Source organism: Myotis nattereri, assembly GCF_964212035.1.
Source record: "Myotis nattereri genome assembly, chromosome: 12".
NCBI lineage: Eukaryota > Metazoa > Chordata > Mammalia > Chiroptera > Vespertilionidae > Myotis > Myotis nattereri.
The window spans coordinates 52,660,725-52,687,561 of record NC_138087.1 but is presented as its reverse complement, the minus strand read 5'-3'; the positions used below and the strand labels follow the sequence as shown (position 1 = coordinate 52,687,561).

Below are 26,837 nucleotides of genomic sequence, written 5' to 3'. Positions count from 1 at the left end.
CTTATTTTGCTGGGGAGTGGGTCCAAGTAGCTGCTCATGCTACCATCCTGATAGCAGAACTCTACTTTTAGTACAAGAGTACTAAAGCTAAATGTCTAGACTGGAAATTTCCTCCAGTGAGATACTAAAAGACTTAAACAAGCTTTCTACAGATATGCCAGCTCTGAATACACTTGATTTTGAGCTTCCCAATCCAACTCAACCTAGTTCCTTAAAAGTTTGTCATGATTAGAGTAATTATCCTTGAATCCCTTGACCAGGTCAGTTCATACTAATAGTTACTATCCTTTTCTTGCTCAAGTCCCTTCGCTTTACTCATTTAATATTTCGTCTTTCTCTCATTGCCAACAAGGTATCTTAGCCTCCGAGTAGGATTTCTGGTGATTACATATGAAATTCTTACAAAACTGACTCATGTGCTTTCTGAGAAGGGAAGGTCTTTACCATCCTTCTTGATTTAAAAATCATTTGATCTCCATCTCTATCTCATAGGGCTTATCTGAAGATAAGCAGACAAGGAAACCAACAGACTAGGTTCCAGCTGGTACAAGGAAGAAGTGAAGAAGTGTCTTCCCTCCTCCTCCCCCTCCCCCTCCCTCCCTCCCTTCGGAAAGAAGTTGCCAGGTCACTGCAAAACTGTACACGTATATTTCCTAAAGACTGCCTCAGAAAGTCTCAGTTAGAAACTCAGACTAGTACTTTATAGCTAATTCCAAAAAGTCTTTTTTGGTTTCTGTATCCAAGTAATCAGAAGCCACAGGTCAGAAGAAAGGAAGAGCCACTAAAGGTAGAATAATCATTGACAAGAAAAACAACAAGAAGAAGTTTTAACAAAAGATAAAACAATTCAAACTGCTCATTGGTATGGGGAAACAGCCTGAGAAACCTCAGCAGTCTCTGAGGGCATCACTGTATTCAGCATAATACAGTAACCGAGGTTCAGAAAAATGATGACTCTGGGTCAATAATAGGAAATAAATTTTCTTCATTTACCTCTGTTTAAAGAAAGAAGATAATTTTAGAAAAATGTCCATCTAAAATTATGCTCAGAAGTATTATCCTCAGCTAAATGGAAAACTTCGCTATAAAGAATGACATTTGAGTGGTCCAAATGGCTAACGCTTTAGTGTATTTAGAATTTTAGTTAAGATATTCCTATTATATGAAAATGCTTTTAAACATTGAACCCTGGATTAGTAAAAGTATATCTGGAGTTCGCTCCTCCCCCTCTCCCCCGTAGAATAGTATCTTAACACAAGTGATCTGCGTTAGCAATAAAATACCCAAATCAGAAAGATAAATCACTTGGGCAAATGTGAATTTTCTTAACTATATTTTGAGGAGGAAAGGATATGTGCTCATATAAATTTGATCCTAATATTGAGAAAAACCTCTGATATTACAACTAGGATTTAAAATGGTTTTGCTTAAGTAGTCATTGCTGCCAAACATTTATATTCATCTGTCTACTAGTTACCTGAGGAACCACAAGACAAAGGCTTGCCACACACTTTTCCACACGTAGGGACAGGATCCATGCACGTTTTCCGACCACTACTTCCAAGTTCTAGCAATTGGCTGAGAGGAGTTTGCCCACAAGGGCAATAGCGTACCAGATGGGGGAGCCGTGGGCACGGCTGGCAGGGCTGAGGGTGGCACACCTGAGAACACATGTGGTTCCCACATTTCAAATCCCTGTTAAAAAACAACAACAGACTTTTACACAATTGTTGCATAAAATACAGCTTTATTCTAACTGAGAAAAACATAAAAACCTTACTTGCCACATATCTTTAAACAGCCAAAATCCCCAAATCCATCGGACTTTCCTATGTCCGTTCCACATAACACATCTCGCGAGGTGCTGCCACAGTAGCATACTTTAGGACACAATTTCAAAAACACGAGATTAATTACCTGTATGGGTTCTTAAAATATTTCAAATAATCTATAGGAAAACACAAAATACTATTCATTAGTGTTGATCAGACCTGATGCAGAAATGAATGTGGCTTACACAGCAGTTCTAAGTCCCACCTAAGAGCTTCATTATAGAAGGAAATAAAAAATTATGTGACACTCTTGTGCCTCTGCAGCATATCCTGAAAACAGTATTAAAGTGAAGCAAGTCTCTAAATTAAGGAACTAATATCTGGTCCATAAGGCCATAATTGAAAACCAAGAATTGTGAGCTGAGTTTGAAGTAATCATGTTCAAGTATCCACACTAAATCAAAATTTTCAATAATTTGAGACTTTTATTTGTTAGATAGGGAAACTAGTCTAACATCTATAGATTTTTCTGTGGGTTCAAGAAACAATGGATTCCTTTATTTCTTGGGGTCAGCAATGAATGCGTTATGTTTAAGAGCTATGTTTCTGATGTATTAATGAATTTTCATCAACTTACATAATTTTTCTAAGTGTCACTTTACATTTTCAATTTATAATGAAAATTTATCTCATTAAAATCTGTCTATGCAAGCCCTAGCTGGTTTGGCTCAGTGGATAGAGCGTTGGCCTGCGGACTGAAGGGTCCCAGGTTCGATACTGGTCAAGGGCACATGCCTGGGTTGCAGGCTTGATCCCCAATAGGGGATGTGCAGGAGGCAGCCGATGAATGATTCTCTCTCATCAGTGATGTTTCTCTCTCTCCCTCTCCCTTCTTCTCTAAAATCAATAAAAATATATTTTTAAAATCAGTCTATGCAAATATACCAACCCCTATATAATAAATGCAGACCAGAAGAGAAGAAAATAGAAATTATGCAGATCTAACGTCGCTTTCCTTCTTTCTCGTATAGATATCTACTTGCACAGAAAACCAACATCAGAATATAACATTATAAAATCATAGCAAATCTTAAATTCATACATTTAGTAAAACATAAAATAGAATGCTTCTAACAAAACATCAGAAATAATACACATAAAAACTGTATTAAAAAAAATGTATCTTTGGCCGAAACCGGTTTGGCTCAGTGGATAGAGCGTCGGCCTGCGGACTGAAAGGTCCCAGGTTCGATTCCGGTCAAGGGCATGTACCTGGGTTGTGGGCATATCCCCAGTAGGAGATGTGCAGGAGGCAGCTGATCGATGTTTCTCTCTCATCGATGTTTCTAACTATCTCTCTCCCTTCCTCTCTGTAAAAAATCAATAAAATATATTAAAAAAAAAATGTATCTTTGTCCAGCCAGAGTGGCTCAATGGTTGAATGTCCAACTACGAAACAGAAGGTCACAGTTGGATTCCTGATCAGGGCACATGTATGGGTTGCAGGCTCAATCCCCAGTGGGATTCCACAGGAGGTAGCCAATCAACGATTCTCTCTCATCATTGATAAACTAACTCTCTCTCTCTCTCTCTCTCTCTCTCTCTCTCTCCCTTCCTCTCTGAAATCAACAAAAATATATAAATAAAATAAAATCTATTGTACAGCCCTGGCCAAGTAGCTCAGATGGTTAGAGCATTGTTCGGATATGCCAAGGTTTCAGGTTCAATCCCCAGTCAAGGCGCATACAAGCATCAACCAATGAATGCATAAATAAGTGGAACAACAAATCAATGTTTCTCTCTCTCCCTAAAAAAATAAAATAAAATTTATTGTCCAAATTCTATAAGACAATGACCTATACTGGTTTTATGAAATGAAAATAATGAAAACTATCTAAGCATTAATATATATATCTAGTTTTCTCTGTCCAAGGTGCAAAGCTAACAGTCTTTGTGACTACAGGTTTGAGACGAACCCATGTCATCAAGAAAACCATAAATAAGGCTCCAGAAAAGTACACAAGTATTGCTGGATGGTGTGTTCACCACTTACCTTGGTTCAGTATGATGCGGCAAGGCTGGCACTGACCCCCATGGCACAGCTCAGCACAGTGGTGCTGACCACAATTCAAAACATTCTCACATGGATTAGAACAGTGGACTGAGACAGCCTGACCACAGCGAACTGTGTGCCTGTAAAGACAGTAGGTGTAAAGACAGCATTGGTCTAATGTTGGACATTAGACCTGTTTGACAGCTCAACTAGTACAAGACCTCCCCCAAAAGCTACTAAACCTTTCTCTTGGCCCCATTTCCCCCACTTTTTCTTCGTTTCCCTCCTCCAATCCTTATTTCCTTAATTACTCTTCCCTTTTCCACTTGCTTCTTTTTCCTCCTTTGCTTTCCTTATTTCCCATTCTGCCTCTCTGTCCCCTATTTTCTGACCATTGAGGAACTGAAAGCTACTCCTAAGTTTTTGTTATATGCAATTTCTTCCGAGTTCCCATGAAGCAGCATGCAGGAGGAGAAAGGGCCTGGAGCTCTCAGAAGAACTTATAGATGGCAGCAGGAAAGTTGGAGAGGTGTCGCTAAATATACATTCTCAGAATGAGAATGGCATCTCTTGGGACTTGGCACTCTGGCATTTTATGTAGCTATAAAATTTAAGAACACACTATATGTGACTTTGATTCAGGATGGGGAAATCATTCTGGCTTTGTTCTAATAAACATCCTGAGTTATCAGCTAGTGAAGGACTTGAAGCCAGGGCTTTCAGACAATTGTCTTTAGGTCTCTTTCCAGTTTAATGACTTAGAACTTGGAGTCTATTCTCCTACATAAAAAGTTTTACTCTATCCCCTACTCCTATTTCAAGTACATATTTTAAAGTCACTGTTATTGCCCTAACCAGTTTGGCTCAGTGGATAAAGCGTTGGCCTGCTGACTGAAGGGTCCCAGGTTTGATTCCGGTCAAGGGCATGTACCTTACTTGCTGGCACATTCCCAGTACGGGGTGTGCAGGAGGCAGCTGATCGATGTTTCTCTCTGATTGATGTTTCTAACTCTCTATCCCTCTCCCTTCCTCTCTGTAAAAAAATCAACAAAAAAATATTTTAAAAAAAGTCACTGTTATGGATTTAAGACGATCAGTTGCCAGTGCTCAGCATCATGGCTAACATCAACCCTTGAGGAAAACACTATCATCTCTACTTTATGGTAAGAGAACAAGGCTCAATGAGACGAAACAACTTGCCCAGGTCAACTAGTTAGTGGCAGAGCCCAGATATGACCTAGTCTTTCTGACTTAGATCCCTTGTATGTGACTCTCAGGCAACACTGTTACCCTCCTAAGTTTGGTAAACATTAAACAAATGCATATTATTAAAAATCTGCCTGATCCCATTTCGTTGAGTGGTTCAGAAATGATTTGATGGTCTTCCTGGGCCTCAGAGACATTCCAGTTATCTGTGATCCTTGCACTGACGATGCAGGAGAAATCATATTGTGATGAAAAAAGGAGAGGCTCTGGGATCACTTATTATTTCATTCAACACTATTCACTGAAAACCTTCTAGATGCCAGATACTATGCTAGCCACGGGTAAATGGTTCCTGCTTTCTAGACCTAAAAAGGTCTGGGTTCAATTCTGGTTCTTTCACCCAGTAGAGAAGAAAAAGAAGTCCCTGTCACATTGGCTTTTCTTACCAAAAAAAGAATTTTTTTATTGATTTCAGAGGGGAATAGAGAGGGACAGAAACATCAATGATGAAAGAGAATCATTAATCAGCCACTTCCTGCACACCCCCTACTAGGGATCGAGCCCGAAACCTGGGCATGTGTCCTGACCAGGAATTGAACCATGACCTCCCAGTTCATAGGACAATGCTCAATCACTGAGCTGGGCTGTCACTAGGCTTTTCAATAAGTAATCTCACTGTGCATAGAACTTCATAATCATTTATAAGATTGCAGAACATGATCGAGGCAGCAAAAAAAGCTACTATTTAGAGAAAAGTACTATTTATGCCTACATTTATTAATGGTAGTAAATAAGTACTATTTACACCTACCCACTAATTTTTTATTTTAGAGATTCACACTGAAATGATGAATGAGGAAAAATAAGTCTTCTTTAGAGTACAATTCTAACTTTACCTGGTTCGTCCACATTCACATGTTTTAGTTGTAAAGGCAGGACAGGGTGGGCAAGGTCCAGGATGGCAGAGACTAAAAAAGAAAAACTTGGATGAATCAATCATACATATAAACCAAATCTGAACAAAGCTGCCCCAGCTGGCTCCCATTGTAATATGACAACACATGCATCTACTAAGAAATGTTTTAGTATTTGTCTAAAGTTGATTAAATTTAAACAAAGACAACAACAATGTTTTTATATAAAAAGAATTAACAGCATTATCATCTTTAGGATATTGAGCCAGAAAAGTAAAACCCAAGTCAAAATACTTGTTTTATTTGGGTCTGATAGTCAGAGATGACATTTCCAAATATGGTCTTGGTCCACTTAGTGTAGTGTGCAGGGATAAAAATTGCTTGCCATTCAGTTGAATGGCACGATGGCCAATGGAGTCTTTTAGAACCTGAGCAACATAATAGAGCTCAATTTATTAAGTCCATGAGAAGTACAGACATTTTCTCATCAGCTAGTGAAATAATAACCAGACAGTGGGCTAATGATAGAAACAGTTGACATGAGGGGAAGAAGCCAAAGAAAAAAAGTTACAGAATGGAATTATATATTCAAATAAATACTGCCATCTTCAAAGCAGATAATCTGGGGATGTGCCCACAACCAAGGTACATGCCCTTGACCTTTCAGTCCACAGGCTGACGCTCTATCCACTGAGCCAAACCAGTTAGGGCAGCCACCACACATCTTGATTGTAAGACCTCAGGTTCAACATTTACTCCTGCTCCATGCAGAAGTACCGAGATAACATTCTGATGTCTGTTTCACTTTTAGATTTCGGTAATATAAGCAAGAATTACCATTTTCTGACCACTTACCCCATGCCAGGCTCTGTACCAAGCCTCCTACGTGCATCAATTCATTTAATAATCGTAACTCTACAAGTTCATATCATTATTATAGTACAGGCTCAGAGAAATTAAGTAACTTGTCTAACATCACATAACTGTTAAGTGACTCAAACCCAGGAACTAAGCCTTGGTCTGAGGTCAAAACTTGTAGAAAATGCATTGTAACTGACTAACTGTTTATTATTGCACATTTATCTTACTATTTAGACAGTATGTTCTAAAGCTCTCTACTTATTGTAGGGAAGAGATTCACATCCTAAACATACTGCCAAGAGGACCCTTCACAATTACCTTTCCCCAAACAGAACTCTGTCTTATATACTCTTTTTGACCTGGATATCAGTGGGGGATGTTTCGTCTTGGAAGCCAGCAGAGTAATATAGTGAGAAGAGCACTGGCTTTGGAAATACCAGCTCCATCATGTCCTAGCACAGTGACCTTGGGCAAGACATTTGGCCTTTCTGAGCCTCATCAGTAAAACGGAGATGACAAATATCTATATACATCACTGGACTGTTTGAAGGATTCAATGACTCTACTTTTACAGGATAAGTGATCAGTAAATGATACTATATTGCCCTTTACCCCATCGTGTTACATATGCTAACCAGATATGTACACTCAAAGCCATGAGCAAAATGTGTCCATCAAGAATCCCCAGGGAGCCCTAACCGGTTTGGCTCAGTGGATAGAGCATCGGCCTGGGGACTGAAGGGTCCCAGGTTAGATTCCGGTCAAGGGCATGTACCTTGGTTGTGAGCACATTCCCAGTAGAGGGTGTGCAGGAGGAAGCTGATGGATGTTTCTCTCTCATCGATGTTTCTAACTCTCTATCCCTCTCCCTTCCTCTCTGTAAAGGATCAATAAAAATATATTTAAAAAAAAAAAAAGAATCCCCAGGGGTTTAGTATTCCAACTTACAGATTACAGGAATGTGGGCAGTCCTGTCCAGGCTGTTTCTTTCTACAAACTTCACCACAACTATGTGGGATTTCATTTCTGCTCCATTCAGGATTCTTTACCTTGCCTAAAACATATCAGATTGAACAGTCAAATGGTACAAACTTCAAATGCATCCTAGACTTTAATGAAATAATACAACATAGCTAGACAGCATGGAACATCAATGTGGTTTTCATTACTTCAATAAACATATTATCCCAAATCCTAAAATAACATGTTGAATATAATGCTATTAATTCACTGAGTATGATATGTCTTAAATGGTGGATTACCTGGAAAAGATAAATGCAAGGTTATTTTCACTTATAAAAATGCCCCTTTGACTAATGGACACATTTAATCCAAAAAAAACACCTACAAAATAAGCCTTCTATAAATGGGCCCTTGAATGAAAATGGGAATATCTCTATAAGGGCCAAAAAATAGGGGAATAAGGGAAGAGAGCAAAGGGGGAGTGGGGGCCGGGGGCAGAGAGAAGCAGTAAGAGATGGAAAGAAGTACCCTATTCTAAAGTAGGGTACCCTATTCTAAATACAGGAAGAGTATTCCGTAAAGAGGGAGGGCACAAGGATAGTTAGTAATGCTGGTCTATAGAAAAATCTCTCTACTATAAACATTAATGACTGATTCATTGGGTTAAAATAAAGTATACTTCAACACTACGTTCCTTATGCTGCTCAAATCTGGACTATCAAAGTTATTATAGCTAGAAGTGAGAAGGAGCCATGTCTACATGAGGGGGCTATATTTTTATAATTAATGTCACTCCGCAAATGTTTAGTAAGCACCTTCCATCAACTGAGCATAGAGGCAAGAAGAGTAAAACTGAGGCACAGGACTCCTCCTTGCCCTAGAGCAGGGGTGGGGAATGTCTGTCCCACGGGCCACATAAGGCCCACGAAATCATTTGGTCTGGCCCTGCCAAGGCATTAGGGGTGAGTTAATAAAATGTTTGACCAAATATAGCAGGCTACTTTTTAAGTTGATAATTTTGTATGGCCCACGAATAGCATTATAAATATCCAAATGGACCTTGGCAGAAAAAAAGGTTCCCCACCCCTACCCTAGAGAAATTCTCTTGGACAATTTACACCCTAAATCAGTGGTCACCAAACTTTTGGACCTCACCGGTTGGCGACCACTGCCCTAAATGATAGTCTGTTCCAGTCCTTGGGCTCTGCATTTCTCTCTAGTCTATTTCAAAACTCTTATTCATGTTGTGAGGTTTAATATACCTAAAGGCCAATGATCTCCAAATCTACATTTTCTGCATTGCCCTGAAGTCTCAAGTTTCAGTCCTACTTGTCCAACCATCTACTGAACATCCATACTTAGTGTTTCAAGTCACCTCAAACTGCCTACATCTGCAGCCAAAGTTAGCATCTTATCTTCCCTCTTAAACCTCTCATTCCTTTTTTAAAACCTCTCATTCTTCAGTGTTCCCTTTTTCTGTCAGCAACAGCATCACTGTCAGAGTCACACACTGAAAGAGGGAGGGAGGGAGACACATCGACTGGTTGCCTCCCTCATGTGCCCCATTTGAGTGACTGGGCCAGGACTGAACCTGCAATCCAGGTACATGAACTAGAACCTCAGACTCTTGGGTGTGTGGGCCGATACTCTAACTACTGAGCAACACTGGCCAGGGCAAACTGAGCTATTTAAAAACAGGAAGAGTATTCCGTAAAGAGGGAGGGCACAAGGATAGTTAGTAATGCTGGTCTATAGAAAAATCTCTCTACTATAAACATTAATGACTGATTCATTGGGTTAAAATAAAGTATACTTCAACACTACGTTCCTTATGCTGCTCAAATCTGGACTATCAAAGTTATTATAGCTAGAAGTGAGAAGGAGCCATGTCTACACCTGCCTCTGCCATTTGATCAGCTCGAGTCTAAAGTGAAGACCAGGGAGAACTGCACCGCAGCTTGGAAACAGCATGAGCCTGGAGGACAGGATGTAAAGACCCTTCTCCAGAATACTCAACCAAAGTCGTAAAGGTCTGTGACTATCTGTTTGATGGACAACATGCATATGCCTAATAGACCCCTGTGGCTTTGAAGTCTTATTAGTAACTTCTAAAACATGCCTAACACACCACCTCTCCTGGGCTGGGAACTGAAGTACAAAGCATGAAGTGGATGCGTTGTATGCAAAAAAACTTACCACAGAAACAAGTGTAGGTATTAGGAACATGTGCAGAAACATTCTGACAGGCAGGGCACCGCCAACCACTCTGGCCATCTTCCAAAAAAAGGGGGTAGAAAACAAAAATAATTTCCTTTAAAAAGTACACATAATTTAAAAAAATTTGAAGCTATAACATTGAAGCAGTGGTGGTAATTTCCACGTTAAGGATTTAGACATTAAAGAAACAAAATCACAATTCCGAATGCTTTGCTTAAATACTGTATTTAGGCTTCTATTTATATATAAGGACTTTACATACAATGAATCAAGTGGGTATCCATTTTGTTCTTTAGTTAACTGAGATATAAATGACATATAACATTATGTGAGTTTAAGGTGTACAACATGTTGCTTTGATATGTTTACATACTGCAATATGATTACCATAATACAATTAGTGTTAGCAAATACCTCCATCTCATCACATAATTTTCATTTCTTTTTGTAGTGATAATGTTCTATTTCTCATTTTGTTAAAATTTATTTTAGAGAGAGAGAGAGAAGGGGGAGAAGGAAGAGAGAGAGAGAGAGAGAGAGAGAGAGAGAGATTTGTTGTTCCACTTATTCATGCACTCACTGGTTGGTTCTAATATGTGCCCTGACTGGAGTTTGAACCCACAACCTTGACATATTGGGATGAAGGTACAACTAACTGAGTAACCTGGCCAGGGCCTATTACAGTATTTCTAATGTCAAGGTAACCATTATCTGAATGTTGGCTTGAAAAAAAAAGAAAAGGATAAAATATTTAAGTACATGCATGAAAGCCCAGATATCTTAAATTGGAAGAAGAGCCACAGTTCAGAAAGCATGTTATTCACATTTGCATTACCCATAAGTACTAGTATCCTTTGAGAAAAGCCCACAAAATACTATGGAGAAGATTTCTTAAAGGCAAAACAACTTTCAAGTATGAATTAAACAGAGGCTTTCTATAAATTTTCTAAAGCAAACTATACAAGGAATGTTTTCTATAGTTGCTACCTGGATAAAAACCACCATTTTCAGTAGACGTGACTGATTTTATTTTACCTTAAATATATTTTAACATTGTTTTGTTTAGCTGGTTTGAGATCTACAGCTTAATACTGGCCATCTGAAATATATGATTGAGATAACATATTCTCCCTGCAGATAAAATATTCAAGAAGAATTAAATAGCGTTTTAAAAAGTGAATATATCAAATGGGTGAGAATAACTACTGACCTGCTTGAGATGCTGGAGACCTTGCCCATTTTTTAATGCAGTTCAAATGAAACACGTGGTAACAGCTCTGACAACTCCAGACTGGAGCCGTGACGCGAACCAATTCACAGCACACCATGCACTCATATTTTTCTGTAGTTAGTTGTTCAACTAGAGAACCTGTTTAAAAGACAAAACAAATAAATTCAAATACAGAAAACCAATCCTTACTTTAGTTAACCAAGGATCAGCAAAGCATTTGAAAGAACCCAAACACAGAGGTTTTAAGGGATGTCTGAATCTGTTCAGAGACAGGCCAAGAGGAGGCAGGAATATGCTGAGGTAGAAGATTTAGGAAGTAGGTATTCAGGTGGGAATTCCCACAACTGAGGAAACATTCCTAAGAAACCGCCCAGCAATGCCCCTCATCACACAACTTGAACCTCCACAGGAGCAGCACACTGTGGGCCCTGCCTTGCCCTGTTTAAACTGGGTGCTCTGAGTCTACCAGACCCATGGGTTCAGGCTAGGATGGGGCTCATGAATGGTCAACTGCAAGAAACTGAAGCCTGGATAGCTTCCCAACAACCCATGGTGGTGAGACAGTTCTTGCCCTGAAAGTCTTTTTTGATTCTCTCAATAAAGATATGCTTAGTGCCTATCACAAGCGCATAGTAGGGTTACTAGACAGAAAGAGACACAGTCCCTGGCTTTAGAAGCTCGCCATCTGGTGAGAAAGACCAGTGTAAGGCATTATAAGAATCCTCTCAGACTTATTCCTCAATATCTTCACCCACTTCCAGACTTTTTCCTCAGCAAAAGTCTTTCTATCCCAAGTATAGTCAGGTGCTCTCAGAGATGAGTGTATAAATATAAATATATATTTTTAGTTCATACTTAAGGCATTTATTTCACAATGTTATTGTTTTTAAATCCAAATAGGTTATAAGGATAAAATAACCTTAAATTACCCAACCCAATGCTGTGTTAATGCACTTTATACATATTAGTTAATTCTCTTAACAAGGTTAAAATATTAGTATCATTTTATAGATGAAGAAACCGAGGCTCAAAGTGATTAAAATCACTTACACAAGGTACAAAACTGAAATTAAAAAGCCAAAATTCAAATTCATTGCTATATGACCCAAAAGCTCACATTTTAATCCTTTAATGGTATTAGCTCTCCTAAGATTACTTTGTTTGTCCAATTTAATAACAAAAAAAATACAAACACCCCAGGACTGTATGCTCTGTGAGGCAGAGACAGTGCCTCGTCTGCCTTGCGCACTGTAGTATTCCCAGTTTCTGACATGTACCAGGTGCTCAATAAATATTTATCAAGTGACTGAATGAAGGAACAAATGAGTCAAGGAAGTTACATTTTTAAAAAAATACTCCATCTTTGCATCAAACTCAAAGGGAAGTTCAGCATAAGGACTGAAATACACCTTTCCACTGGATGTGGCAATAGGAAGCCATTCATGACCTTACCAGCAGGTCTGAGTCACGTGGTGATGATGGCAGAGGAATGAGAAGTTAATCAAAATAGGGAAAAGGGGGGGGGAAAGGCAAACAACTCTTGATTTGACCGTAATGGAAGGACAGGAGATCATATAACAGGGTAATTTTTTCTTGTGGAGGGTAGAACAGACTTGGGAAGATCTTCAGCTTAAGAACATGGAATTGTAAATGTGAAAAAACTGATGAAAGGAAATATAGGAGGAAAAAGTCTAGAGTAGTCTTAGATGAAAAGGAAGGATAGCTGGCCAAAGTCATACAAGAGAAAATAGGCAGTCCTGAAAGCCAAATGAAGTTGGAGACCGCTATTCAAAAATATTTAGTAAGCCCTGGCCAGTGTGGCCCAGTTGGTTGAACATCACCCCATGCACCAAAAGTCTGCCAGTTCAATTCCCTGTCAGGGCTCATGTCCAGAGGGTTCAGTTTCCAGTCAGGGTGTGTATGGGAGGCAGCCGATCGATGTTCCTCACATTGATATTGCCTTCTCTCTCCCCCTTCCTTTCAATCTAAAATCAATAAAAGCATATTTAAAAAAAAATTACTAAAACCTACTATGTCACTCTTTTTTTTCTTTTAACTTTTTTTTTTATTGCTTAAAATATTACAAAGAGTAGAGTAGTACATTTGTCTCCTTTATTTTCCCCCCTTGACCTTCCCCCAGCCTCCCATACCCCAGTGTCTTGTGTCCACTGGTTATGCTTATATGCATGCATACAAGTTCTTTGGTTGATCTCTTACCTCCCCCAACCCTCCCCAGACTTCCTGCTGCAGTTTGACAGTCTGTTTAATGCTGCTCTGCCTCTGTATCTATTTTTGTTCATCAGTTTATAATGGTCTTTATTATCCATAAATGAGTGAGATCATGTGGTATTTTTTTTTCACTGACTGGCTTATTTCACTTAGCATAATGCTCTCCAGTTCCATCCATGCTGTTGCAAATAGTAAGAATTCCTTCTTTTTTACAGCAGCATAGTATTCCATTGTGTATATGTACTCAGGCACTTTTTAGACATTTAGGATAACCAGTGAACAAAACAGACAAAAACCTTCTGCCCTACGAAGCTTATTATCTAATGGGGGAAAGTAGACAATAAACAAATAAATTATGAAAATATGTAACATCATCAAATAGTGATATGTTGCTATGGAGAAAAATAAACCAGGAAAGGAGGATAGGGAATGCTGACAGTGGGGGAAGTATGGTTTTAAACAAGGTGATCGTAGAGGCTTTCCTGAGAAGGCAAATTAATTGCAGCAGCACCAAATCTGTACTATTATGTAATTTCCTGGAACAGCATTCTGTTACCCAGGAGGAGGAAAGATAGATTGCACCATCAATCCAGGGATGTGATTCTACCAAACGGTTTGGCAGAAGGATAATACTTCAAATGATCTACGATAAGATCCGCCTAGAGGGGGTTAATGGGAAATGAGGACACATTTGTAATACCTTAACCAATAAAGAAATTATTAAAAAAAAAAAAAAGATCCGCCTAGAGAGGGAATGCAGACGGGTAGGAGGCTGGCAAAACTGGTAGTGGGTGGAAGAAACTGAGGGAGCCAGAAGGACAGGAATCTATGGTCAGAGAGTGGAACATAGACTTTAACATTTCAGAGATGGGGCATTTCCAAGATTATTTCCCTGGTAGTGGGTATGGAGATGGAATGAAGGTCAAAGTCCCTGTGGTTAACAATATCAAAGAATTTGAAGATGGCACAATGCACACGATCACTAAAGTTACTCAGAATAACAGCAAGATATATGGTAAATTAGTTCACAAATTTGAAAATGCCTTAGAATCACCTGGAGGCTTGTTAAAAGGTAAGACTGCTGGGTCCCAGAATTTGTTTAGTAAATCTGAGATGAGGCCCAAGAATATGCTTTTCTAACAAGTTCCCAGGTTGTGCTGATGGCTGCTAGTCTGGAATTACACTTTGAGAACCACTGTGGTAAAGAAAAGATGTAGCTAGAAGCATTAATGAGGGCTGGGAGATCTGGAGGCTAATAAATGATAAGATATGGCAGGTGATGTAGTTACAAGGTAATGTGGCATTAGGTTCAATGAAAGAAGGATTTTAAAACAAAGGTAGAAGAATGATTTAGTCTGTCTCCATCAACTACCTGCATTCCTTCAACAGCCTCCTAACTTGTCCCCTTGCTTCCTTAAAGCCTAATCTCCACACAGCAGGCTGAATGCTCATTTTAGAATGTTAGCAAGATCATGCCATCCCTTTTCCCAAAACCTTTCAGCTGCTTCTCATCTTCTTACTCAGAACCAGATCTAAGAGCCTCATATAATCCAGCTCACGTGATTTCTCTGATCTCCTCTCCTAACTGCTTCCCCACTACCTTCACTGCTCACGATCCTGCCCTCCCACCAGATCCTGCCCTCCCACCCATCTAAACCTGTTTCTGCCTCTGCCTAGAATGCTCTTCTCCAAAGAGCCACAGGGTGCATTCCTTCTGGTCTCTCTTCAAATGTCTCCTCATCAAAGAGACCAACCTTTCCTAAACTAGTGCCCCTGTTACCCTGTCCTCTTAACCTGTTTTATATTTTTTTTTAGCTTATCACCTACCTAACAAATTAAAAATTTGAGTGCTTTCTACTTGTCTTCCCTACCAGAATGTAAATCCCATTAGCACTGTATTTTTAGTATCTAGAACTGCTTGGCACATAGTATTTACTCAGTAAATATGAATACAGTGTTCTCAAGAATATGTAGGGATGTGAGGCCAAGAAAGATTTGTTAGGCAGAACTCTAAGATGGCCTCCAAGACTCCCACCCTGGGGTATGCATTTCCTGTATAATCTCCACCCCTTGAGTATGGTGGGTTGATCTAATCAAGAGAGTCCTTTTAAAATAGTCTAGAGAGCAGAGACAGACATCAGAGAGGTTTGAAAAATCTATAGCAGATGCTTTCCTATAGGCCTTAAAGAAGTAAACTACCAAGTTGTGGAGAGGGCCCATGTGGTACAGATTAGCAGGTGGCCTCTAGGAGCTGAGAGTGACCCCCAGGCAATAGCCAGCAAGAAAATGGGGAGCTCAGTCCTACACACATAAGGAACTAAATCTTACCAACACCAGTGAGCATGAATGAGGACCCTACACCTCAGATGAGATTGCATCCCTGGCCAAGTTTCAGTCCTGTGAGACTGAGTGAAGAACTCAGCTAACCTGGACCCAGACTCCTGATCCACAGGAACTGTGACATAATAAATTTGTGATATCTTAAGCCACTACATTTGTGATAATTCATTATGAAACAACTAGCGGCCCAGTGCATGAAATTCGTGCACGGGTAGTGTCCCTAGGCCTGGCCGCAGAACAGGGCCTTCCAGCTGCCGGCCAGGGCCTTCCTTCGTTACACACTGCCCCCTGGTGGTCAGTGCACGTCATAGCGAGCAATCGAACTCCCACCGGGACACTTTGCATATTAGTCTTTTATGTATATATATATATATATATATATATATAGAGAGAGAGAGAGAGAGAGAGAGAGAGAGAGAGAGAGAGAGATAGGAGACCATTAACCAGCCTTACAAATTCAGAAACAACTCTGGTATAACAATGCCTGGCTTCACAAACAAGTCAAGGTCCCAAGAATGACTGCCTGGTGAAGCAAATTAGAACTAGAAGAACTATAGGCCAATGTGAAAACAGACTCAGGCAGGTGGTGGCTTCACATGTTAGGCTGTATGTCACATTAAACTGGAGGGAGACGAAAACTGCGAAGGTCCATGAAGCTATTTGGTTTAGGTCAGTGTTCGGCAAACCGCGGCTTGCGAGTCACATGTGGCTCTTTGGCCCCTTGATTATGGCTCTTCCACAAAATACCGGCTCTTCCACAAAATACCGACTTCTGCGCATGGGCCACGAAGTTTCAATCGCACTGTACATGCGTGCCCGCACGTGGTATTTTGTGGAAGAGCCACACTCAAGGGGCCAAAGAGCCGCATGTGGCTCGCGAGCCACGGTTTGCCAATGGGTCTAGGTGAAATATATCCTCAGGGCAAAATGAGAAGTGTCTTCAAATATTATGAGAAGCAGATTTGTAATGAGGGGGAGGGGAACTCTAAGGAGAGAGACTAGTTGCTGTGTAGCTCCAGAGGCCAGAACTAGAACCAGAGGATAGAAAGTATTTATAGTAAGGAAGTTTTCAGTTCAATGTAAGGAAGAACTTTCTAACAGTCAAGAAAGATACAGTCTCACCAGGCCAGCGTGTCAGTGGTTGAGCGTTGGCCTATGAACCAGGAGGTCACGGATTTGATTCCCAGTCAGGGCACATGTCCGGGTTGCAGGCTCAATCCCCAATAGGGGCATGCAGGAGGCAGCCAATCAATGATTCTCTTTCATCATTGATGTTTCTATCTCTCTCCCCCTCTCCCTTCCTCTCTGAAATCAATAAAAAAAAAAAAAGATAGTTTCTGCTTCTAAGGAGCTTATAATAAGTGAAGAGCACTGACACATAAACAAATGGTGGTTTTCAGTGTAACTGCTATAATAGAGGCATGCATATGTAAGGGAAAGAGATAGCACAGGGCTGGAAAAGATTTATTTTATCTGTTGAGGTGAGAAAAGGTTTCCTGGACATGTGACTAAACTAGCTTTTGAGAAATGAGTAAGAATTCACCAATGAGCTGAGTGGTAGACATGAGAGAGCCAAAACATGCAACATCGTGAAAAGATAAAAAGATATAGAGTCCAGGGAATAAAATGTGATGGGCAGCAGAAAATGAGGTTGTTGGGTAAGGCAGAAGCCAAAATCTGTAGGTGATGAAAAAAGGTGAACAAAAGGGGGCGGGGTAGTGGTAGTGACACAATTCAATATGTGTTTTAGAAAAATAACTCTCTGATACTAGTGTAAGAGATGAACTGAGAGAAATTGGAGATGGTGAGATTAGTTAGGAACACTTGCAGATGAGCAGACAAAAGATGATACAGGCCCTAACCAGTTTGGCTCAGTGGATAGAGCGTCGGCCTGCAGACTGAAAGGTCCCAGGTTCGATTCCAGTCAAGGGCATGTACCTTGGTTGAGAGCACATTCCCAGGAGGTGTGCAGGAGGCAGCTGATCGATGTTTCTAACTCTATCCCTCTCCCTTCCTCTCTGTAAAAAATCAATAAAATATATTTTTTAAAAAAAAGATGATACAGGCTGGAACCAGGAGAGGTAGTGGAGATATTATCATCTTCTACTTGTGCTTTCATAATCCAAAAAAATCTTGCACTGACGAACAAAATAGGTCCAGAAGCATGAAGGCATGAAACAGACTAACATATCACAGATGGGGGTAGAGGGGCAGATAGGAAGAGATTAACCAAAGAACTTATATACATATATGCATAACCAAATGGATACAGATAATAGTGTGGTGAAGGCCTGGTGGGGTGGGGCAGGGGCTGAGAAGAGGGGGGAAAAGGGAGAAAAATTGGGGGACATCTATAATACTGTCAACAATAAAATAAAATTAAAAAGTTTTAAAAAGCAATAAAGAAATATTCACCCATACAGAAGAGAACACATAGAAGAATCAGTTGCTACATTTTATAATATTATGGTACATTGTGTAGTCTTCTGTCAGTATTTATTATCAGTTATTTAGTTTATGATAAAAAATAACTTTTGATTACTCATTCTGTCTTGGACTGTATGAAGATCTATATTTTATTATAAAATTTAATAAAAATAAAGTAAAAAAATTATTGCTACTAAATATCTATACCATCCATATATGCATTTTTCAAAACACTTACAAAATTCCTTATTTAAGAAAAAAATTCCTTATTTGTATTTGCTTATGACATAAAAAGTAAGTCACTAGTTACATACTGGGGAGAGGAGAAGGTGGTGGCAGAATCCAGGCAGATGATGAACAAGGACAGAGAGACCTTTTCACTGTGTACTTTTTTTTTTTAACCAAACCTGAGAATATGGGGTTTTTTTGTGTGTGTTTTTTAAAATATTTATTTATTTAATATATTTTTATTGCTTTCAGAGAGGAAGGGAGAGGAAGAAAGAAACAACAATGATGAGAGAGAATCACTGATCAGCTGCCTCCTGCACGTCCCCCACTGGGGATTGAGCCCACAACTGGGGCATGTGCCCTGAACGGAATCGAATCGTGATCTCCTGGTTCACAGGTCGGGCTGCTTGTTTTTTTAATTGATTTTAGAGAGAGAAGGGAGAGAGGGAGACAGAGAGAGAGAGAGAAACATAAATCAGTTGCCTCTCATACACACCCCGACTGGGAATCAAACCCACAATCTAGGTATGCACCCTGACTGTGAATTGAACCCCCAACCTCTTGGTGTATGGGATGATGCTCTAACTGAGCCACCCGTGTACCTTTTTATACTTTTTGACTTCTAAACTGTGTGAATATATAACCTATTCAAAAGTTAAAATCAGAAAAACAAAACATTTCCTACCCATCTAGGTAGATTTACCTGTGTGTGTTTCCACATTCTTTAGCACGGGGTTCTGTTTGCCTCGTGGGAAAGATGCAACTTGAGGATCCTGCCTCCTTATAGCACATTTCTCCAGGTCAATCCTTCTGGAAGACTTGTTAACAACTGCCAAGTTCCCATTGCTGCAGGCAGATTTTGCTGGTCGTTCATTAAGATTATCCTTCGGAATGGGGGCCATGCTGTTTCTGGGCCCTGCACTTGTATGTCGTTGACCCTCCTGTTTTGGTGGATTCCTGCCTGGACGTGGCCTCGCCCCCTCCACTTCCCAGGGAGGCCTTTTCTGTGAGTGTCTTCTCTGTTCATTGCGTCTGGCCCCAGACCCATCCAGTACTCCTTTTCTAAAGGATGTATCTGAAGAGTCAGGGTGGATAACCCCCACAGGTTTGATATTTTCAGATCCGGCATCCTCGGGTTTGGGTGTCATTCTGTTACCCCACTCACATTTGAGTTTCCCCTTGACTTTTGGTCCTCTACCATAGCTATACACAAATTGGGCTGCTTTTTTTGGTTTTGCTCCCCTGGGATCTGCACCAACAATTTCCTTCTCACTTTCAGAAGGGCTGTGCTCTCTGAGCTTTGTCCCACTCTCTGATCTGGCCACACTTTCTAAGCCAGATACATCTGAGGTCTGGTCAGTTACACTTTGTACTCTCTTGACTTTGATATGCTGCTTTTCACTCCTCAATTTCTGTACAGGTTGATTCTGAAGGTTCTTGAGTGATTTATTAGAAGCAGAGGATTGGAAAGAAAGCTGTTGACTCTTGGGTTTGCTTCCTGAAGGATGGTAACTGTACTGATGAACAGCAGAGATGTCATCATAAGGGATTTGCCTGGAAAGGTGACACGGAGGTGGTGAACTGTAATTTCTTCTACCAATCCTATTAGAATCTAGTCTTCTTTGACTCCCACAGTGTAGACCAGATTTTTTCCTCTCCTGAGGAATGAACTCAGAAGCATCCGTATTGAATTTAAAAGTACCTAGGACACAAGAAACAGACATGCCAGGAAATTAATCAGTTAACCATGAAGCCCATCAGACCATAAGCCATATCGAAAAGTTATTTTCCTAAGGACATTGTATAAAATGGGCTCTTAGTAAAACATGTTTCCTTTGAAGGTGTTGGGTTCAAGGTGTTGTGGAAGACTGATCATTGCATGTCCAGTAGCTTCACCAATAGCCAGTGCTGAGAGTTGCTTAGTAAAACTGCTCACCTGGGCCATCAGGCATTATTTATACATGCATTTACTTTAACAAAAAATTTAAAGTCAGCAAATAGTTCAGAGATGAGACAACAGTCAGCAGGTTCCATGTCGTCTTTCGAAACTCTAATGCAGCATTGTGCAATATCAAGTAAACAGGCTTAGCAACCAGCCAAATCAGTTTGAAGTCTGGCCCTCCAACTTATGCTACAAGCTGAGGTATATATCACTTGATTGCTTTTTGCCTAGTGTCCTCATCCATGACAAAAGATGATAATACTATTTTAAAGGGTTATTGTGAAATTTAAATATGATTTCACATAGATAGTACTTAGCATAGTAAGTACATTAGTTCTCATCTCTTCCCCCCAGGAATATATATTAGCGGTTCCATACATAACCTTTATAATATAGTCCAGAATCCCAGAGTCTCAAAAATTAAACATATGCCCTATTCATTTATTCCTCCCAAATGCTTCTTTGTATAGTCAACTTAGTCTCATTTTATCTGGAGCACAAAGACAAAATGATTTGCCTCAGGATACAAAACTAGTTAGTAGCCAAGTGAGAACTATATGTAGCATATAGAATATACTCTGAATTTATAGGGCCAAAGAGACTTGGGCTTACTTATTGTCTTTATGGAAGTTAAATAGCCCCCGTTTTCTTATATGTAATGGAGATAATAATAATTCCTACATCAAAGAGTTGCTATGAAGAGTAAAGCAAATCAGTAACATGTATAAGGTGGTTAAAATGGTGCTTTATTATAGCTGTTAGGATTACAGACTATCTGAGACACACAGACCCAACCACAGATGGGCGCAGTTTACTGCCTGGGGGCTTTGGGTTTAATAATAATCGGGTTAGGTACTTTGTTAGGTACTTAACAGGTGTCAGGCACTATTTTAAGCACTTTGCATGTGTTAGCTCATTTAATCCTCCCTCACATTCCTGACGAGAAAACTGCTACACAGAAAGAGTAAGTAACTTGCCCAAGGCTACAAGGGTTTTCTAAAGTGGATTTAGAATTCCACCCCAGGCTACATGGTTCTGGAGACCATGCTCTTTCACTATCACCATACTACACTGTCAGAGGTTGGGCAGCTGGTACCATAGAAATATACACAAAAGAAGTGAACGACATCATAAAGGTCATAGGGTAACCTCTCATTCAATCCAGAATTTGTTTTGAAAGCTTTCAGTTAGGCAGAATTCTTGGGATGGGGTGGAGGGCCTTACAAAATGGCAAAAGGATTAGACAAACTCAGAAACTGGCAGAGAAGGTGGGAATGGATAGATTAGACCAAGTGGGTATTGTGCAGTCCTCTCCTGCTTGAAGAAGTAAGGTCGGAGAGAGAGGCAGAAAAAGGGTCAGTAAATAACTGGTAAAAGATGGGAAGAGGGTGTTTCATGTTCAGCAGTAGGGAGATGATGCAACTAGAGATTCTAGACAGGGCAGTACCTACTCATATTCAGAATACGCTCCACTAGACATGATCCCGTAGGCCAGGGGTCCTCAAACTACAGCCCGCAGGCCACATGCAAATACAAATACTGTATTTGTTCCCGTTTTGTTTTTTTACTTCAAAATAAGATATGTGCACTGTGCATAGGAATTTGTTCATAGTTTTTTTTTAAACTATAGTCCGGCCCTCCAACGGTCTGAGGGACAGTGAACTGGCCCCCTGTTTAAAAAGTTTGAGGACCCCTGCTGTAGGCAAAGCTCTCAGAAAGAGCCTTAAGAGACACAGGAAAAAAGGGCACGTGAACCAGGAAACTGGACCTGAGACTCACACAGACCTGAAACACCTTCCCCCACACTATTTCAAGGAGCTGGAAGTCACTCAGTAAATGGTATGTCTCACACCAAGGCCTTGCTGTGGTGCAAGTGGTACCCTAGGTCCAAGATTACATGGCAGCACTGTAGGTGTCCACGGGTGGGTGGAGCAGAGTAAACTGGACATTATAAAGTCCAGAGACAACGCTGGCATAAGAGTCCGCACATGGGCAGAAAGACAGCCCTCAGGACTGGGCTGCTGTTTGAGAACAGAGGCAGGCAGGCAAGAGAACGAAACCTTGAGTGGGGATGGAGGTGTGGGTTAGAGACCATGCTGAAATAAGAACACTGGAATAGAAACTAAGGCAAAAGCAAGCTCTGGCCAGTAAGAGGGAGTGGGGAGACCTTTGGAGTATGGACTTTGTCTCTCAGTAGATTAGGCGTTGGAGGTTGTAACCTGGGGCACAACACTGTTGGCCGAAACTATGACTCACAACTAGTCCCATCCAATTCTTCTCCAAACACTGAAATGCACACCGGAAGTGAGCCTGAGATCATTGGGTCCATTTTAGAGGAGGTGGGAAAAGAATGGGTGGCGGAGTAACAAAGGCCAGCATGAAAGGTTCCCACCCACCAAGATGACTTAATACCCAAATCAGGAATGGGGTTCACCAATGCAGGGTGGTCTCCAACTCTCTGGCCAAGGTCCACAGTAATAAATATATTTTATCTGCCATCCAGTACACAAATACATCTATACTCTTCTTAGTACCCTAACAGCTGGTAGACAGCAGAACTAAGACTCGAATCAACGACAGTTTACAAATTTCATGTTGCAAATTGCTGCCCTGTTTTTCAGAAAGAGTGGGGCCTGAAACCAAGTCAATGTAGTGGGTTGCGACAAGTAATTCTTCAAAAGAAATAGAAAATTGTGTACCGAGAAGGTAAGGAAAACCACTGCCTCACGAAATTTTTGTTTCTCTTGTATATTTATGTATGTGTGCACTGAGGTCTCGAAGTTTAATGTTTCTTCTCGGTTACTGTCCGAGAGTTTGCAAAACAAAGATCTAAGGTGCACTCGGAAGAAAATGGAAATGGATGGTACATTAATAGCCAAATGAGGCTGTCTCTATACACAGAGGTTAACTCCGGGAGAGGAAGTGAGCTAACAACTATGGAGCAGGTACAGTACAGGGCGGGAACCCTCCCAGGAATTAACTTAATTACTCCCAACTGACGGGTGAAGAAGATGACTCAGGCACATCGCGAGTTCGTGGAGGCCGAGATGGGAAACCACAGGTGTTCGGCGCGCGCCCCCGCCGCTGCCCCGGGACGCGCGGATACACCTTACGCACAGCGTGCAAAGCCACTAGGCGTCGAGGGCCCGCCAGTCACTGACGCCCGCTTCTCGGAGATCAGTGCAGCCGCTGCCCGGGGAGGTACGGGACACCCACATCGCCGCGCTGGGTCAAACCCGCTCTCCCTGGATACCCAGAGGCCGGGTTTCACGACCTAGTCGAGGATGGTCGAGGTCTCCGTCAGCACGACGCGCGCGCGGCTTGGCCCTTCCGAGCCACTATCCCCAACCCTAGTTGGCGCCATTCTCGCGATATGAATGGCCGAAGCCCTAGGACCCGACCCTGACCAAACCTTCGCAACTAGAGAAGGGCCCACTCCCACACGGGCCAGAGCAGTACCTGAGACAGGAGGAGCCTCCGCCATCCCGTGCGTGCCGCAACACCTACAGCGAGCCCTGCAGCCCAGCAAGCGCTGTCACCCGGTCACGTGCCCTGAACTTCCGGCGCCGAGAGAACGTTCGCCTCAGCGCGCCGGGTAGACGGGCCACAGAGTTTGCGCGGCCCGAGTTCACTGTGTGGTGCGTCTCTGACGTCAGACAGTTGCGCCACGCTCGGGGCGGAAGGAGGAGACAAAGTGACTATAGCTTGCAAGGAATGTGGGGCATGGGCGTGGGCACTTGCGTAATCATCGTTTTCGTTTTTAAGATTCACTGTGCTCACCTGCTACTATGCCCCTTGCTCTCCCACCCACCCAATTTCCCTTGGTCTTCTGAAGTTAGTTCGGACATTATCTAGAGTAGTTCATGTTAAAAAACACAAAACTGCCCAGCTGGCCTGGCTCGGTGGTGGAGCGTGGACCCACGGTTCCATGTTCGCTTGGGTTGCCCGGATTATGGGCTGAATTCCCTGTGTACGGCGTGCAGGGAGCAGCCGATCAACGATTCTCTCTCATTGATGTTTTTATTTCTCCCTTTCCTTTCCTCTCGTAAGCCAATACAATATATATATATATATATATATATATATATGTATACATACATAAAACAAAATTAAGTGGTCAAAAGGCAATCTTGGGACAAACGATCTGCAAAACAACGGGTAATATACAAAATGCTCTTACAAATCAGAAAATGATAAACTACATGTTAGAAATGGTGAACGGGGCAGATAGATGACAACACATAGGAGAGATACAACATGAAGGGGAAGTTTGGAGGCGCTGATAGTTTTTAAAGTATAAAATATAAAAAGTGAATGTGTGGAGTGTTTGTTTTGTTGTTGCATTACAGAATAGAACATAATATTTAAGTGTGAAGCATCTACATTTGTAAAGTAATTCACTGGCCCAGGCTTTCATGAGAATGGGAAATGGATTCATTCATTCACACACATTTGAATGCGTACTCTGTCTCAGTCAGGCATCACTTAAAGTGCTAGAGGTAAATGGTGAGAAAATATAAACATGGTTCCTGCCGTCATTAAAAGCATTAAAAGCATAGTAGGGGAGATAGCCCTGACTGGTTTGGCTCAGTGGATGGAGCGTCAGCCTGCGGACTCAAGGGTCCCGGGTTCGATTCTGGTCAAAGGCATGTACCTTGGTTGCAGGCACATCTCCAGTAGGGAGTGTGTAGGAGGCAGCTGATCGATGTTTCTAACTCTCTATCCCTCTCCCTTCCTCTCTGTAAAAAATCAATAAAATATAAAAAAAATAGGGGAGATAAATGTAAATTTTTTTGGCTTTACAGTTGTGAGCACACAAAACATAGTTGATTCTTGTATTATTATTTATTAATAATTATTATTTGCCCACCCCTGTATTTAATCATCCAAATATCTGGAAGATAATGAAAAAAAAAACCATTGTTGTTACCCAAAAAAACCTAGTATACAGCTTATGAATGCAATACTAAAAATCCCATATTCTACCTCCGTCTTCTAATTCACTGATTGGATCCTCAGCTTCCCTTAAGCTGCTGTGTATTCCTTCCAGTGTGTTCTTTATTTGTGCTAGGTCATTCTTTATTTCTGTTTTCATAGTTACTATATCTTTTCTCATGCTGTTGAGCATCTTTACCATCATTACTCTGAAATGTGTTTCAGATTAATTTGTATCTATTTCATATCTCTTCTTCTGGAGAATTCTCTTGCTCTTTCATTTGGAGGTTGTTTCTTTGTCTCCTCATTTTGGCTGCCTGCTTGAGTTTGTGACTATTAGGTAGATCTGCTACACCTCTCAACCTCTAATGTGGGACAGTGTCAAACGCTGTTTCTCTAAAAAGTAAATTTTAATGTGAATCAGCGACTTCTTATTCTTGGGTCAACCACTGAACCACACTGGCCGAGCAAAAACTAAGTAGTTTATATTTACAAATTAACATTTGTAAAATAACTAGAAATTATGTTGTTGTTATGAAAGAAACTGAGTAACAGTAATAAAGACTTACTAGGATCTGTTTCAGAAAAATGTGGCCAGCGCTGGTCGGGTAGCTCAGTTGTTGGAGTGTCATCCTGATATACCAGGACTGCAGATTCCATCTCCAGTCAGGCACATACAAGATTCAACCAATGAATGCATAAATAAGTGGAACAACAAAAAGTAATATTTCCCTCTCTCTCTTAAAATCAATAGAGAGAGAGAGAGAGAGAGAGAGAGAGAGAGAGAGAGAGAGAGAGAATATGTGGCTAGGATTCTTTCAGTAGAACACAAAGGATGAGAAAAAGAAAGCTATGTGAAGATTCAGAGGGAATAGCATATGCAAAATCTATGAGGAAGGAAAGAGCTTGAAGTCTTCAAGGTATTAAAATATTTGCTGGAGAATAGTGAGAAAGAGAGGGACACAGTATGAAATTGCATTGGTGGTTAAGGAGATAATGCAGATCACCCGCAGGCCATGCTGATGAATTTTATCCCAAGAGTGAAAGGAAGGCTCTAAGCAGATACACTTAACGGATTTCTCTTGCTCCTAGGGGAAGAGTGAATTGTGGGGAGCAAGAATGGAAGTGGGTGACCAGTTACACTTTTGTATTATGCAAATGCAGAATATGATGGTGGCCTTGACTAGAGTGACAGCAAATGTGGAGAAAAAAGAAAAGATCTGAAGTATATTTCAGATATAACCATTATACAGTTTCCAAACTTTTTCCAAACAATAGGTGTGATGTGCTTTCATTATTTTGTGTTTCTGATTACTGAGCCTCACATTTCTTAATGGCATTTATGTTTCCTCTTTTTAAATTGCTTATTCATATCCATTGCTCATTTTCCTATTTTGTTTCTGATTAGTAATGAGCCTGACATTGCTTAATGACATTTGTGTCCTCTTTTTAAATTGCTTATTCATTTCCATTGCTCATTGCTCTATTTTTCTTGCTGATGGTTTCTTGTATATGATAG

At 40.8% G+C, this 26,837-nt stretch overlaps 1 protein-coding gene across 4 annotated transcripts in view; it reads right to left on the bottom strand.

The window, feature by feature from the left end:
* The window catches only part of NFX1 (nuclear transcription factor, X-box binding 1), a 57,680-nt gene extending 33,729 nt beyond the window's left edge, over positions 1–23,951 (bottom strand). For 3 of the 4 annotated variants that reach the window (XM_081103754.1, XM_081103755.1, XM_081103756.1), the window contains exons 1-9: positions 23,843–23,937; positions 19,145–20,143; positions 11,197–11,355; positions 9,966–10,043; positions 7,755–7,860; positions 5,928–5,999; positions 3,826–3,965; positions 1,781–1,880; positions 1,478–1,695 (exon numbers count right to left, since the gene is read on the bottom strand). In XM_081103754.1, the coding sequence (XP_080959880.1) occupies positions 1,478–1,695; positions 1,781–1,880; positions 3,826–3,965; positions 5,928–5,999; positions 7,755–7,860; positions 9,966–10,043; positions 11,197–11,355; positions 19,145–20,143; positions 23,843–23,867 (1,897 nt within the window). In that variant the 5' untranslated portion in view covers positions 23,868–23,937. Of the gene's footprint in view, positions 1–1,477; positions 1,696–1,780; positions 1,881–3,825; positions 3,966–5,927; positions 6,000–7,754; positions 7,861–9,965; positions 10,044–11,196; positions 11,356–19,144; positions 20,144–23,842 lie in introns of all 4 variants that reach the window. The other variant, XM_081103757.1, reaches the window with a different exon arrangement.
* Between the last annotated feature and the right edge of the window lie 2,886 nt (positions 23,952–26,837).